At 46.6% G+C, this 14,204-nt stretch overlaps 1 protein-coding gene across 2 annotated transcripts in view; it reads right to left on the minus strand.

The window, feature by feature from the left end:
- Positions 1-410: 410 nt before the first annotated feature.
- The window catches only part of LOC141992549 (cytochrome P450 4A4-like), a 28,838-nt gene continuing 15,044 nt past the window's right edge, over positions 411-14,204 (minus strand). For both annotated transcript variants that reach the window (XM_074961784.1, XM_074961785.1), the window contains 5 exons: positions 13,495-13,685; positions 12,573-12,706; positions 8,515-8,579; positions 7,747-7,829; positions 411-6,828 (listed from right to left, as the gene is read on the minus strand). In XM_074961784.1, coding sequence (XP_074817885.1) covers positions 6,660-6,828; positions 7,747-7,829; positions 8,515-8,579; positions 12,573-12,706; positions 13,495-13,685 — 642 coding nt within the window. In that variant the 3' untranslated portion in view covers positions 411-6,659. The remainder of the gene's footprint in view (positions 6,829-7,746; positions 7,830-8,514; positions 8,580-12,572; positions 12,707-13,494; positions 13,686-14,204) is intronic.

Consider the following 14,204-nt stretch of genomic DNA (forward strand, 5'->3'; position numbering starts at 1 on the left):
GCAAAGAGGAAGGTTAAGGGGTGACTCAAGCTGTCTAGAAGGACCTACATGGAGAACAGAAATTGAACCCAGCAGACAAACATCTAACAACCCATGGCTGGATGTTGAAACTAGAGAAATTCAGACCTGAAAGAAGATGTACATTTTTCACAGTGAAGGTGATTAACCGTTGGCTATCTGCAAACATAATTTCCCTAGGGTTGATCGTGTTATTCCTCTGCATCCCTCCACTGGTTCTCTACCACATCAGACATAAGCTATTTGTCTTCACTTTCAAGGCCCTTCTGGGCTTACCCCCACCCTTCCTTTCATCTCTGATTCAGTGACAAGAGGTAATCTCCCATCTCCAATCCCCCCGCTTGTTACATTTCCAAACCCTTCCTTCCCTTTGTGCTTTCTCGCACTTGGGAGGAGCTCCCTGTAAACATCTGCAAAACTAAGTCCTCCTACTCCTTCAAATCCCTCCCTAAAATTCACCTTTGCTGTGATGCCTACAAAAAACTTGACAACTGTAAGGTCACTGATGTGCTAAGACAGCTGCCTGTCATGCTGACCAATATCATTTAATTTTTGCCTTGTTTCCCCTCCTCTGTCTGTATCCATCTGTTGTCTCTTATTTCCTACTTACATTGTAAGCTCATTGGGGCAGGGACTGTCTTTTTGTTCTAGGTGCTACAGGAATACCAATAAATAATAATAACTGAAGCAACTTACCAAGGGTTGTGATGGATCCTCCAGTACTGAAATGTTTAAATCAAGAGCGGATATTTTTCTATTTCAAGCCCAGCTCTGAAGCTGAAGCAGGATTAACACTGGGAAGTCCTAAGGGCTGTGCAGGAGGTCAGACTAGATGCTCATCTACGGTAATTACTGGTTTCTAAAAGCTGGCTGTGTCCTTGTGCATTTTCATCGCTTACAGTCACCAACAGGGCCTGATGTATCGAGAGAGTTTCAAACCCTGGGCTGTTTTAAGTAGAGATTCATGGATGCCAAGGCCAGAAGGGACAATTGTGATCAGCTATTCTGACCTCCTGCATTACAGAGGCAGCAGAGCCTCGCCCAATTAATTCCTAGAGCAGATCTCTTAGAAAAATATCCACTCTCGAGTTAAAAATTGTCCGTGACGGAGAATCCACCACGACCCTTGGTAAATGGTTCCAGTGGGTAATTACTCTCACTGTTAAATAAGTAGGCCTTATTTTCAGCCTGAAGTTGTCTAGCTTCAACTTCCAGCCATTGGACGCCTTTTTCTGCTAGACTGAAGAGCCCATTGTTAAATATTTATTCCCCAGGTAGGTATTTGTAGACTGTAATCACGTTACCCCTTAACCTTCTCTTTGTTAAGCCAAATAGATTGAGCTCATTGATTGTAAGGCAGGTTTTCTAATCCTTTAATCATTCTCATGGCTCTTCTCTGATCCCGCTCCAATTTACCTCCATCCTCCTTAAAGTGTGGGCACCAGAACTGGATACAAGATCCCAGCAGCGGTCGCACCATTGCCATACATGAGATCAAAAAATCTTCCTAAGCCTGCTCAACATTCCCCTGTTTACGCATCCCAGGATGGGCCATTAACCATGAAATTCAAATCTGGGTGTGAACTTTTTCTTCATTTGGACTCTGGGTGCTGACTTGTGACTGCATTTGCAGAATTACTGAAGATAAAGAAAAATTTCCAGGGGGATGACAGCAAGGGTGAATTTTGCTTTCGTTTTCAGAACAAGGGGGAGAGATAGCTCAGTAATATTTCCATGGTTACTCATGATGCTGGGACACGTCACAGACAGTATGGCTGCTCTTCTAGTAGACTGTTGTAAAGGTGCCAAATTCCACAGCAGTTTATGCCCTTCTTTTGAGGGAGGCTTGAGAGAAATGTAGGTCAAGGCAGAATTCGGCTCTCAGAAATGGTCTGCACACAAGTTGTATTGTTTTAACTAGACTGGTCTTTGTGTATATTCATGCTGCATTTTGTGCCTGGAATGGCCTCCCCTGTCTCGGTGATTATATAGCCCTCATCACTATCATACAAGAGCACCTCATAATCTCTAGCACTCCTCTGAGGGAGGGAAGTATCATTCCTGTTTTACAGAGGGGAAGCTGAGGCACAGGGCAGCTGAAATCAGTTGCCCAAAGTCACACAGGATGTGAGAGGCAGTACCAGGAATTGAGCCCTGGTATCCTGAGTGCCTTATCCAGTAGGCCATCCTTCCTCCCTATTCCAAGCAGCTCTCCTGCTCCAGATCCCTCAGCTTGAACCAGGGCATCAGACAGAAGCCCAGTCCTGAACTCTGCAGAGATTCTGATCTGGATCCAGACCCGGCTCTGGATTTCACGGCTATGGCTTCTCTCTAAGTATGTAGGGTGGGCTAACGTGAAGAATCAAACATGAACACCCCTCCACCCATCTTTCTGGAGAAGATCAGACTCGGAAGCTAGCCTGGATCCAAAAGTCACATGTAAGCAAAAGATCTCTGTTTAAAGAGCCCCACTGCATTCAATTAGCTGTCCCCCTCCAGTCTCCCCTTGGACACTTCGAACTCCATCTCTTATGCCCACCCATTATTTTTTGGGATACCCCTTCTCTGGGGCACAAGTAGATGTTTATAAAACGCCCTTCATGATGCTCACGAAAGCTGATGCTCAGATAAATATTTTAGTCTCTCAGGTGCCACAAGTCCTCCTGTTCTTTTTGCGGATACAGACTAACACGGCTGCTACTCTGAAATCTATAAAACAGTAGACGCTCTCAGCACCCCCGGTTCGTGCAGCAGGGAAATACTGCACAGGAGTTGAGGGACCTTTGTACCTACTGTCCAAAACTGGCCGGACTCGATGATGTCTCTATTTCTCTCAGTTCAGCGTCATGAAGGGTAAAGACACATCCCACGTTCGTGGTCGGGGCTCTATTAGTGACTTAGGACCCAATTTAAACAAAGATAACATTTGAAAAGTTTTACCAAGAGTCTGATTTGGGGACAGGGAGAGATTTCCCATTGATTTTTCAAAAAAGAGTTAGACACCTAAGTGTCTCGTTTGCCTTTGAAACTCTTCCCCCGCAAATGAATTAGTTCAAGACAGAAAACTCAGACCCTACCCATGAAATAAATTAAATTCACCGGTGATTGTCTCCGATGGGAGGCAAAGCAGGTCCTGTCACAACACTCGGCACTTCTGTAGCTTACACTTTTGACCTGCAAACCCAAGCAAGATGCAAGTTCTGGAGCATTTCCCACTTTATTCCGTTAGCAGTATCCACTGTCGTCTACAGAAATCACAGGAGCAGCTTAGGCCAAAGGTTCTTAGTGCATTGGTTAAGCAGGATGCTAAAACTTCAGTTATTCTGGAAGTCATTATTTTCAGTAGCTCATCTCCTGAAGGGGGCTTTCAGATTACAGCTTTAGAATTGGAGTAAATTAAAGGATTTTTAGCTGGATAGCATGGTGAGACTTCTTAGCTATTTCTCCAACCAGGCTTCTAATACTTAAGGAGTGTGGAATAATGTTTTAGTCTCTGTCCAGGTTTGAGACACGTAACTGGAGTCACAGAGCAGGAACTGATTCTCTACTTCTTAAGTCTGTCTTGACTTGGTGCTTTTCCCACAGGTTAGTCCCAGGCACGAGACACACAGCTTTCCCCATCTGGTTTCAGTCCCTGGACTCAGCTGTAGCCAATGGCCTAAATAAACCTCTAAAGGTGCAGAGATGCCTTTCTCTGATGTAGGGGGTGATTCGGTTTGCCGGAAGCTGGGAATGGGCGACAGGGGATGGATCACTTGATGATTCCCTGTTCTGTTGATTCCCTCTGGGGCACCTGGCATTGGCCATGGTCGGAAGACAGGCTACTGGGCTAGATGGACCATTGCTCTGACCCAGTATGGCTGCTCTTATGTATGTTATTATATTCTGCCTCTTACTATTGAGCTGTCAGTCCTTGGCTTCTGCTGAACAAGGTCTGAGATGAGCATTGAACTTTCAGCCTGGGCCTTAAGCCTGAGTCTGTTTTGTCAGCTACATACTGCCTAGTCTAGTGGCTGGATTTAGCTCTGTTATATTGAACCTCCCATTCTATTGGTCTGTTGTCTTCTAGGAATTTTCTCTCTGACTTCTTCTAAAAGCCTTTGCCGACTGCCCCCAAAGCACCTCTTCTCTTTACCCACTTGGCCAGAAAACACGGTTCAGTGCAGAAAAGGATTTTGAACAAAGACCCCTTTAGTTTGTTGTGGGAAAGGAGCAAATGGCCTTGCTTTATCTAGGAACATCCTGTTCAGTACACTCCTTGGTTCAGTGCAGGACAAACTCAGACTCCTTGCCTTGTGAAAACGGATCCATACTAAAGCCAGGCCCATTTCAGCAGCAAGCCTATTCAGCTCTCATTTCCCCAGTTTTGAGCCTATGTGTCTAATCTGGAAAGGGTTTGATTTAGATCCAAGCATGACTCTGCAGAGGCGAGAGCCTTTACAATAGAAAAAAAATGGACAAATGTATTCCTATTCACAAGGCCCCACAGCCAGCCAGAGAGAGAGAGAACCTCGGTCATCATCTCGCTCTCTTTCCCACATCCAACCAGGAGCTGTTGTGTCTCCCATGCATTCACCCAGCAGGGAGAATGGCTGAAGAGGTGCACAGCTACTTAAAGGGCCAGTCCCACTGTAACAGCCAGTGCCCCTAAGGTATGAGGATTCATTCTATGCCCGCATGGATCCCCCTTCGTTGTCTGTGATGCCTTTATGGGCATAGTCCTTCTCATGCCCACTTTGGGGATACCTGGAGCAGTGACCCCATCTGCTCTTTCCTTTCTTAGGCTAAGAGATTCTTTCAGATCCTGGGACATTCGGGCAACACCGACATCCCTGCAATAATGGCCACATCCAAACCAGAGCGGGAGTTGAACAACATCCTGCTCGTTACAGAACTAGAGAGGAGAAACATAAAGCCAACGGCAAGTTGTTGAACTGGCTTTCCCCTAGGCATAGGCTAGGGAAGGTGAGTGACGAAGTTCGCAGATGGGTAGCTGTGGATACTGCATATTAGGGTTTGCTCGGTCTACAGCTCACAGCCTGACAAGGATATGTAAAGACCTCTTGACCAATTCACAATCTTTCAGCTGCATTCTACAGGGCATGGCTGTATTCGGGGCATTTGACAAGCTAACCCTCCTTCCTTCTGAATGCAAACTGGTGTCTCATCTGGAGGTGGGTGTCTGAGTCTGACCCTGGCAGGCCTTTCCGGCTCCAGGTTGCTACAGATTTTTCATTCAAAGGCACAGCGTCCGAGATAGCATGGGCATAAGAATGCATAGAACGTTGCTAATCAGCAGACTGGCAGAGTTAGCTGTCACGTTCTCCAAAGGAAGGACCCAAAGCCCGTTGAAGTCGATGGGAAGAAGACTCTCACTGACAGACTGGGGATCAGGCTCCAAGTGAGGAGGGAATTGCTGCACCTTTCTCTGGGCTGGAAGGTATCTTGATGTAATTGCTACATGGGAGGGGCAGTTTCCAAGGTTGAATGCACGGGGAGAACCCTCAATATCTGTCTAGCATAAACAATGTGACAAGGAAGCTCTACTCTGGGGATCATGTAAGTATCCATCCTGGATTAGAGGGGGAATCAGAGGTATCTTGGTGCCAGCTGAGTGACTTTTTAGGGCCAATCAGAGCCGTGTGTGTAGTCTGAAGGCAGCCTGCATGGATCTTTGATTGTCCATGTTGCATCGTGTCGGTGTTTAAATTACAGAGAGCTCTGAGCCAAGATCTGAGCAGCCTCCACTGGAAGAAAGTTCAGATTTGGAGCAAAAATTCTCACTGGCCTCTATTGCTGTAGTGGGCCAAACCAAAACTCCAGAGCTTCTCAGTGGGGAGCAGTGTCCACCCACCTCTCGACTGGGAGACTTGGCCCAGCTCACACTTCAATCTTCCCAGCCAAGCGTTGATGATAATCCCTCATAGGGGATGAGAGTGGCCTTGGTGGTGGAATTCACACCTCCCTGCAAGGCTGGGTGGATAGGAGATCAGTGCAAAACAGAGCAATGTGCTACTGTGTGGGGATAAGTGTTGGGCTCGGTCTACCCTCGGAGCTTAGACATTAGTGCACATTGCAGTGCACCGGTGTAAATTGTGTCTACACTAGGGGTGCCTAAAATCCCAGTGTAAGGAGGCCTTAAATCCCAGCTAGATCACTGGCTCTCTTCCGATGGGAGCTGCGAAGACACTTGGACTCCTGTCGGGGAAGGAGAGCTAGCTCCGTTGCAGTGCTGCCCTCTACAGTTTGCATTAGGGAACGGACGTGAAATTGCACTCAGAGCTCTGCTTGTACCCTCAGTACCGCGTGAGGGGCTGTGGAAAGGGGAGAAGCGCTGCCCTCGAGCCTGCATAGCTCGGGTCCCAGAGCATGGTGCTGACAGGCAAGAGTGCTCCTTAGCCAGGGAGGGGGCACTTGGGATGCTTTACTCCCATATCCAGGTCTCCTCCCAACACTGCTCCCTCCAAGTCTGGGGATGGGGAAGGCCCCAGAGAAACCAGCTGGTGCTGAGAATTCAGGAAAGGTTGTGGAACGGGTTGGCTGAAGTGGGGCTATCCCGGGAAACACCCATGGAATGCACTCCCTTGAAAATGAGTCGATCCTACAGACTTCCAGTGCGGAGCTCCATGGTTTCTGCGGTGTCAGGGAAGTTTCCGTAAGAGCAGGTGGATCCCATTGCTGGACTTGAGGATAACCTGAGGTATTTCCTTAGGTGGTTTGGCTGGATCAGGAGACAGCTCAAAGCGGAGCAGAGTCAGGGCGAGAGCCACTTTCAGCTCGTTCATGGCAAACTGCTTCCCGATGCAGTTCCTGGAAGAGGGAGGGGAAGCCTATAAGAACTTAGAAATCAACTTTCATTCGCAAATGTATCCCAAAGCGCTTGGCTAGCTGAGTGGACCAACCCAGCTCTTTGGGTCAGTGACCGTTTCTCATGTGTATGTACAGCGGCTAGCACAATGGGGTCCTCATCTCAATTGGGGCTTTTGGCTGCTCCTGTAATATAGCCTAGACGAATCCCTTTACCCATCACTGTAGTGCTGCCACTTCTGGGTTAAGACATGGCAGCTGTTTAATAGTGCACAGCAACCACTATCAGGCAGTTTTGGGACAGGTGTGAAAAAAGCTCTTTCCCATTGAACCTGCAAGGAGATTGATACAGTTACTCCCCCACTCTAATGAAAAGTGCCAAGAGATCTTTGCTGACCACAGGGGAGATTTTTCCAAGCCACATATAGAAATTAGGCACCTAGCTCCCATTGGCTTTTAATGTGCTTAACTGCCACACACCTGTGCATGGAATACCTCCCCCTACAAGTGATCCAGAATTCAGTCCCATGAGTGATGGCTCTGGAGTTGCTCTGTAATAATTTAGGGTGATGGTGTGCTGATTGGATTATTGCAGGGGTTCTCAGATTTTTGTACCGGTGACCCCTTTCACACAGCAAGCCTCTGAGTGTGACCCCCCTTATACATTAAAAACACTTTTTTATATATTTAACACCATTATAAATGCTGGAGGCAAAGTGGGATTTGGGGTGGCAGCTGACAGCTCGCAACCCCCCATGTAATAACCTTGCAACCCGCTGAGGGGTCCCGACATCCAGTTTGAAACCCCCCTGGATTATTGGGATGTTTACTGTGCGAATATATTTGGTGAAACTGAATAGGGGGCGGCTGGGAAAGTGAAGCTGACACCACCCCCCAGAGAGTGAATGAAATATCCCCCACCGTGCTCCGGCTGCGAAGGGCACGAAAGCATGGGAATGCATCTTGGACAAGTTCTCTGGTGAAAACCTCATGGGATCATATACCTGTGGGAAGAGAGTTCAAAGGTCTGTGGCAAAGGCTTTTAGTTCCCAAACTGCAGCGTTGCTTGGTTTGACGCCAGCACTGTGAAGGGGCGGTGATCTCCCCTCCCATAAGGGGCCAGCACTGTCCCAAATGTGAGCTGTGCGAACCAGGGAAATGCCATCACCCTGTAAGCTGGGGAGGTGCTGTTGCAACACATCCCCTGTGCAGCCCCCTACCTAAAGAGTGAGCCCTTGTGCTGGGCCCAGAGTCCTACTGCCCCTCACCACAGCTGCCAGGTGACTGGGAGGAGTTGCTGGTACAACCAAGAGCATCATCTGCTACATTTGCCCCAAAACGCTATGAATCCTTAGTCCACCGGATGTACATGACTATGTGTAAAAACAGACCGTTCCACACCCTCCTCTGTTGCTCTACAATACTCAGAATGTTTAGGGCAACCTCCTTTTTGCAGATCTATTGCACCTTTCGTCTGGACAGACGCTACTTGAATAAGATTGCAAAACACCTCGGTAAGGTCAATATTATCCCTGCTTTACAGCTGGGGAAATGGAGGAAGGGAGAAGTAAGAAATCCCTTGCTCAACGAAGTATGAGGCAGAGGCAGGGATAGCACCCATCTCTCTTGGTACCCGGTCCTTTGTTTTAACTATTTGACCACTTCTTCTTTCTGTAAAGTTAAAAGTACCTCTGGATCTTGCCATACAGCTGGGTTCCTATGAAGAGAATAAATATTCACTGCAGCCAGACAACCTGTAAGAAAAAGAAGAAAAATCTTGGTGACCTCACAGGGCAAACATCTATTCAGCAAAACACGCTATTCTGTTAAAGGCCCTTAATCTTCTTCACCAACACACCTGCTGTCTGAGAAATGTCTTGAGTCATTTCTACATACATGTTTTCACTCCCTTTAGCCCTGCAGAGGCAACATTAAACTATGGGAGAATGAGCTGGGTTCCATTCTGACTCATGTATTGCCAGCAAAAGCGATAGGTCTCATAATGTAATTGTAAGTGGGGAATAGTCATCGAACTGTGTGTTTCTAGTGGGGTCCCGCAGGCCCTAGGCCATTTTTATCAATGACCTGGAAGAAAAGATAAAATCATCACTGATAAAGTTTGCAGAGGACACAAAGATTGCGGGAGGGGTAAATAATGAAGAGGACAGGTCCCTGATTCAGTATAATCTGGATCGCTTAGTAAACTGGGCACAAGCAATCAATATGCTTTGTAATACAGCTAAATGTAAAAGTATACATGTGCGTACAAAGAATATGGGCCGCACTCACAGGATGGGGGACTCTATCCTGGGAAGTGGTGCCTCTGAAAAAGATTTGGGGGTCATTGTATGTTGATAATCAGCTGAACAAGAGTTCCCAGTGTGATGCTGTGGCCAAAAGAGCTAATACGATCCTGAGATGCATAAACAGGGGATTCTTGAGTAGGAGTAAAGAGGTTATTTTTACCTCTGTATTTGGCAGCAGGAGACCACTGCTGGAATACTGTGTCTATTTCTGGCATCCACAATTCAAGAAGGTTGTTGATAAATTGGAGAGGGTTCAGGGAACAGCCATAAGAATGATGAAAGGATTGGAAAACATGCCTTATAGTGATAAACTCAAAGAGCTCAATCTATTTAGCTTAAGAACGAGAAGGTTAAGGGGTGATGTGAGTACAGTCTAGACTCTATAAGAACCTACATGAGGAACAAATATTTAATAATGTGCTCTTCAATCTGGCAGAGAAAGGTAAAACACAATCCTGTGGCTGGAAGTTGAAGCTAGACAAATTCAGACTGGAAATAAGATGTACATTTTTAACAGATAGGGTAATTAACCACTGGAGCAATTTACCAAGGGTCATGGTGGCTTCTCCATCACTGATACTTTTGAAATCAAGATTGGATGTTCTTCTAACAGATAAGCTCTAGGAGTTATTTTGGGGAAGTTCTCCGGCCTGTGTAATACAAGAGGTCAGACTACATGATCACAGTGGTCCTGCAGGAATCTGGGACTGTGTCAGGTGAGTGCTGAGTGCAGACCCTCTATTATTAGCAACGATGTAATGGCAATAGTAAGCGGCGTTGTAATATATTAATCTTCAGCATTCGTGGAGAGAAAGAACTTGGAATGCCACAATGCTATTTTTACGGTCACTTGCGTGACAATCATTCTACGTTCAGGGTGAGATTTTCACGGCTCGCACGGCTGCACGCTTACATGTTTGGCTTGTGACAGTGGAGGGCAGGATGATCTGGCCCTTAGTGAATTTCATCTTTTTTATTGATCTTATGCAATAACTAACTCTCTTTTTAAAAAAATTTACACTCAACAGCCGTGCATGTGCAGGTTATCAACAGAGTCAATAGATTTTGTGTCAGAAGCAGGGAATGGTTAGAAGATTGGGCAAGAGCACCTAATGATTAGGGAAGAATGACTGACATGCCGGCTGTACTTTGAACCTAGAAGAACGGACTGCAGTTAAAGCCAAGTAACTGACCTGCCTCAGGTGAATATTTCACTAGCATAGTTATTGGGGCAAGGGTAAAGTCTCCCCTCTCACCTCCTGCGGTGTGTTTATTGCATGAATTAGTAAAACCAGAAGGAGACAGCCACATGACCCCTACAGCCTACAACCCAAAAAAACAAACAAGAGAGACACGGGGTGGGGGAAGAGGCAGAACACACAAGGAGAGGAAACAATGTGATGGCAGCAAACAAACACATTAGTTCCATGATTGTATTGATTGATTTTGTGGGGGGGGGTTAGTTAGGAGGGGACCAGTTAAATGGAAGGAAGAGCGGTGAGGGGGGCAAAGCAGAGGAGAAGTGAGCAGGAGGGGCAGATGGGGCGTGAAACGGAGGTAAGGAGACTGAGTGGAGGAAGAGGGAGGGTTGGAGCAAATGGATGATCAGCACAGTGCAGAAAAAGGCAGAGAACATTCTCCAGCTTTGACTGGAATGTCCAAAGGTCCTTGTTTTGGCTGCTTCTGCTCCTACTGGCTTGCATCTCTGGCTGGCTGCTCTGCAGTTCTCCCCCAAGGCCACGTGATGGGGGAAGGGGAGGCACTGCCTGGATTCTAGTGATAGCGTGTGTGTAGGGGGGTTTCCCTGCACAGTTCTGGGTCTGGGGGATTCTGAGCCGGGCCCTGTTTCTCCCTCTCCCCGCTAGGGCAGCAGTCCCTGACGTAGTGCTACCCAGCTGGCAAGTGGAGAGCATAAAGCCAACAGTCCCCTACCTGCAATGTATTTTTCTGCAAGTTCCCTGCTCTTTTGTGGGTGTCACTAGAACTGGCGCTGCAAGGCGTATGCCTGGGACAGGACAGAACGCGCTGGCTATGGGCACTGCCGGCTGGAATTAAAGGCCATGCTCTGTTTGTTTGCTTTCTGATCGTTGAATGTTTTCCATTCACGTAGCATTTTTCAATTGGCAGAATCATACCCACCTCATTGAGTGAAGAGAGGAGTGGCAGCTGGAGAATTTGGTAAGATCAAGACAAGGCAAGCAGAACACTATGCCAGGAAGTACTGGGTGAAATTTACCATGATGTCCTAAATGGTCCATTTTATTCAGCCAAGGTTTGCTTAGGCAATACAGCCCCTATAGTCCTCCATTATGCCCAACATAACAGAAGATAGCAATGATAGGGGTACTCAGTTTGTAAATCTCCTGGGCCTACCCAAAGCGGGTTGAGTCAATGGGGGGTCTTTCCATTGGCTTTGAAAGGCTTTAGATCCAGTTCTATAACTTTTGTTCCCATGAAGCTCTCTGCTTTTATTGAGTCAACAAGACCGTGACCTGAGCAATTCCAGCTCAGTCCTACAATGTACGGCCAAGCAGTCTTGTGGTGTGATCTTGTCTAATCTCACAAGCTAAGACAGCTCAGTCCTAGAGGTAGTAGAATTGTTCAATGCAAATAATATTAGTTGTACATTAGGGTGTGCTCTCTCTCTTTCTCGCCCTCCCCCCATTGAATGATTATTAGTAATAAAGGTTTCCATTAGATTGTAAGCTCTTCTGGGCAGAGACTCTCTCAAATCGTATGTATAATGTCTCATGTGTATACGATAGTGACTAGCAAATGGGACTTCCTTGTTGGTTGATGCTTCTGGATACCTCCAATGTACAAATAATAAACAATAAAAACAATATCTGGGATTTTCAAATGAATTTAAGGGAATTGGGCACCCAAATTCCATTCAACTCCAGTGAGATTTGGGTGCTTAATTCCCCTGGGCTCATTTGAAGCTCTCAGCCAACACTAACAACATTCAGCCAGCTCTGGCTGGTGTTGAGATGAGAGATCACTAAGGCATGCACGTGTGCAGCAAAGGTTGCACTGATTCAAAGCATCCCCTAGACGGACTTAGTTGGCAGGACTCCCATGGAGTCTCAGGAGGAGACTGGCACTGCTACTTTCTAGCAAAGTCTCTGAGGTAGGGCAGGCAGCAGTCCCAGCTGCCCTCCCTCGGGTGAATCGGCCCACGGCTCAGGGAGACAGGTTGGTACGGGAAAGTGCAATTTGTAATGGACAATCAAAGAGTCATGTTACAATTTACAATGGAGACAGAATACACCATGGGAGCACCACAAACGGCTCAACAGATCCTAGATCTTCACTTGGGTGTCACAGGAGAATTTCTTCCCCTCTTGTTGGCGTGAACCACATTCAGGGACTTCAATGGGAGTGGCGTGCGTGCGGCTGAAGGCAGAACCGGGCCCTTAAGAAGGAAGAGACTAAACAGACCTTCTGGTAAGGTACGTCCATCGTGGAACGTGATGGGTTTGCTGAGCAGTCGGGACACTCCAGGTACCGGAGGGTAAAGGCGAAGGCTCTCCTTGATGCACATGGTGCTGTAAGTCATTTTGCCAAGGTCATCCCTGAAAGCAACCATAGGTGGAGAGTATGAATGAATAATGGCTCCTACCACTTTGAAAATACTAGCCGGCAGCATCAACATCAGTGGGTGAAACAAACATGCCACACGCCTATTTCTGTTTGAAGACAGGAAAGTGATCTTGTGCCTAAAGCATAGAGGTGACCTAGGCTCTATTCCCTCTGCCACAGACTTCCTGCAACACTGAGTAAGACTCTTGATCTGTCAGTGCTCCTGTAAACTTTTTGGGGCAGGAACTGTCTTTTTGCTCCATATTTGTACAGCACCTAGCGCAATGGGGTCCTGGGCCATGAAATAACTATCTGCTTCACAGGATTGTTGTAAGGTGTAATATATTAATTACAAGGTACTTTGATGTGTTTTCATGCTAAATTTAATCCCAACTATTAAGAGTTTGCATTTCAATAAACAGCTGCTGTCAGATTTGTTTTATTCTTAATTCAATTTCAAACTCCAAGGGCCGAATGCAGTCCTAGCATAACTTAGGGGAACTTCCTCAACTTCAATAGTTTAAAGTTCCTATCCCAATCAAACTGCTGCATTTTATTAATGTAGAGAGAGATCTAAACCAAAGATCTAGAATTGAACAGCCCTTAACACAAGGAAAGTTTGGATTTGGCCTTGGATCTGTTCTTCGTAGCATTGCTATACTAAGTCTTGATCCTTCATTGCAGAGCTTGTGAAATTGATCCATTTTTAATTCCTCAGATTGGATACATAAGAAAATAATCCAAAGGCAAAGGATATTAAACCAGTGAGGTAACATCTCACCATTGGACAGTCTCCCTGTCTTCCAGAATCTCCTTGATTTCTTCCCTGCATCTCTGCTGGTGCTCTGGGTGCAGGGCCATGCAGTACAAGAGCCAGGAGATCCCACTGGCGGTGGTATCGTGACCCTCAAACATAAACGTGTCCACCTCGGCACGTAGGTCTTCATCGGATAATCCAGCTCCGTTTTCATCCTAGGAAAGCAGGGAGGTAAATAATCCCCAAACAAGTGTTCATTTCATGAGCAATTTTTGGAGTGAAAAAATACACCTTGATTACTGGTGAAGTTCCCAGGCTTGATTTGTTTTGTTTACATCAGTGGAAATCAGGTGTCAGTCCACTGAAAGCAATGGAATTATGCAGTGTCTACCTGGTGTAAGTGAGATCAGACTCAGGTCCATTGAGTACAAAGGCAGGCGTTCCCCTTTTAGGATTAGGAAGGCAGCAGAGATGGGCTAAGATCCAAGTTACTCATTAACAGGGTATCAGGTACCAACCTTCAGTGCTTACAAACTGAATATGAGCCAACAATGCGAATCTCTGACCTAGCCCATCCTTGACAGGTGTTTGTCTCAGCAGCCCAGACCACCTACACAGAGCTAAAACCATTCTGGGGTGCATTAGCAGGAGTGTTGTATGTAAGCCATGGGAGGTCATTGTTCCACTCTACTCAGCATTGGTGAGGCCTCCCCTGGAGTATTGTGTCCAGTTCT

This window comes from Natator depressus, chromosome 8 (assembly GCF_965152275.1).
Source record: "Natator depressus isolate rNatDep1 chromosome 8, rNatDep2.hap1, whole genome shotgun sequence".
In the NCBI taxonomy this organism is placed as follows: Eukaryota; Metazoa; Chordata; order Testudines; family Cheloniidae; genus Natator; species Natator depressus.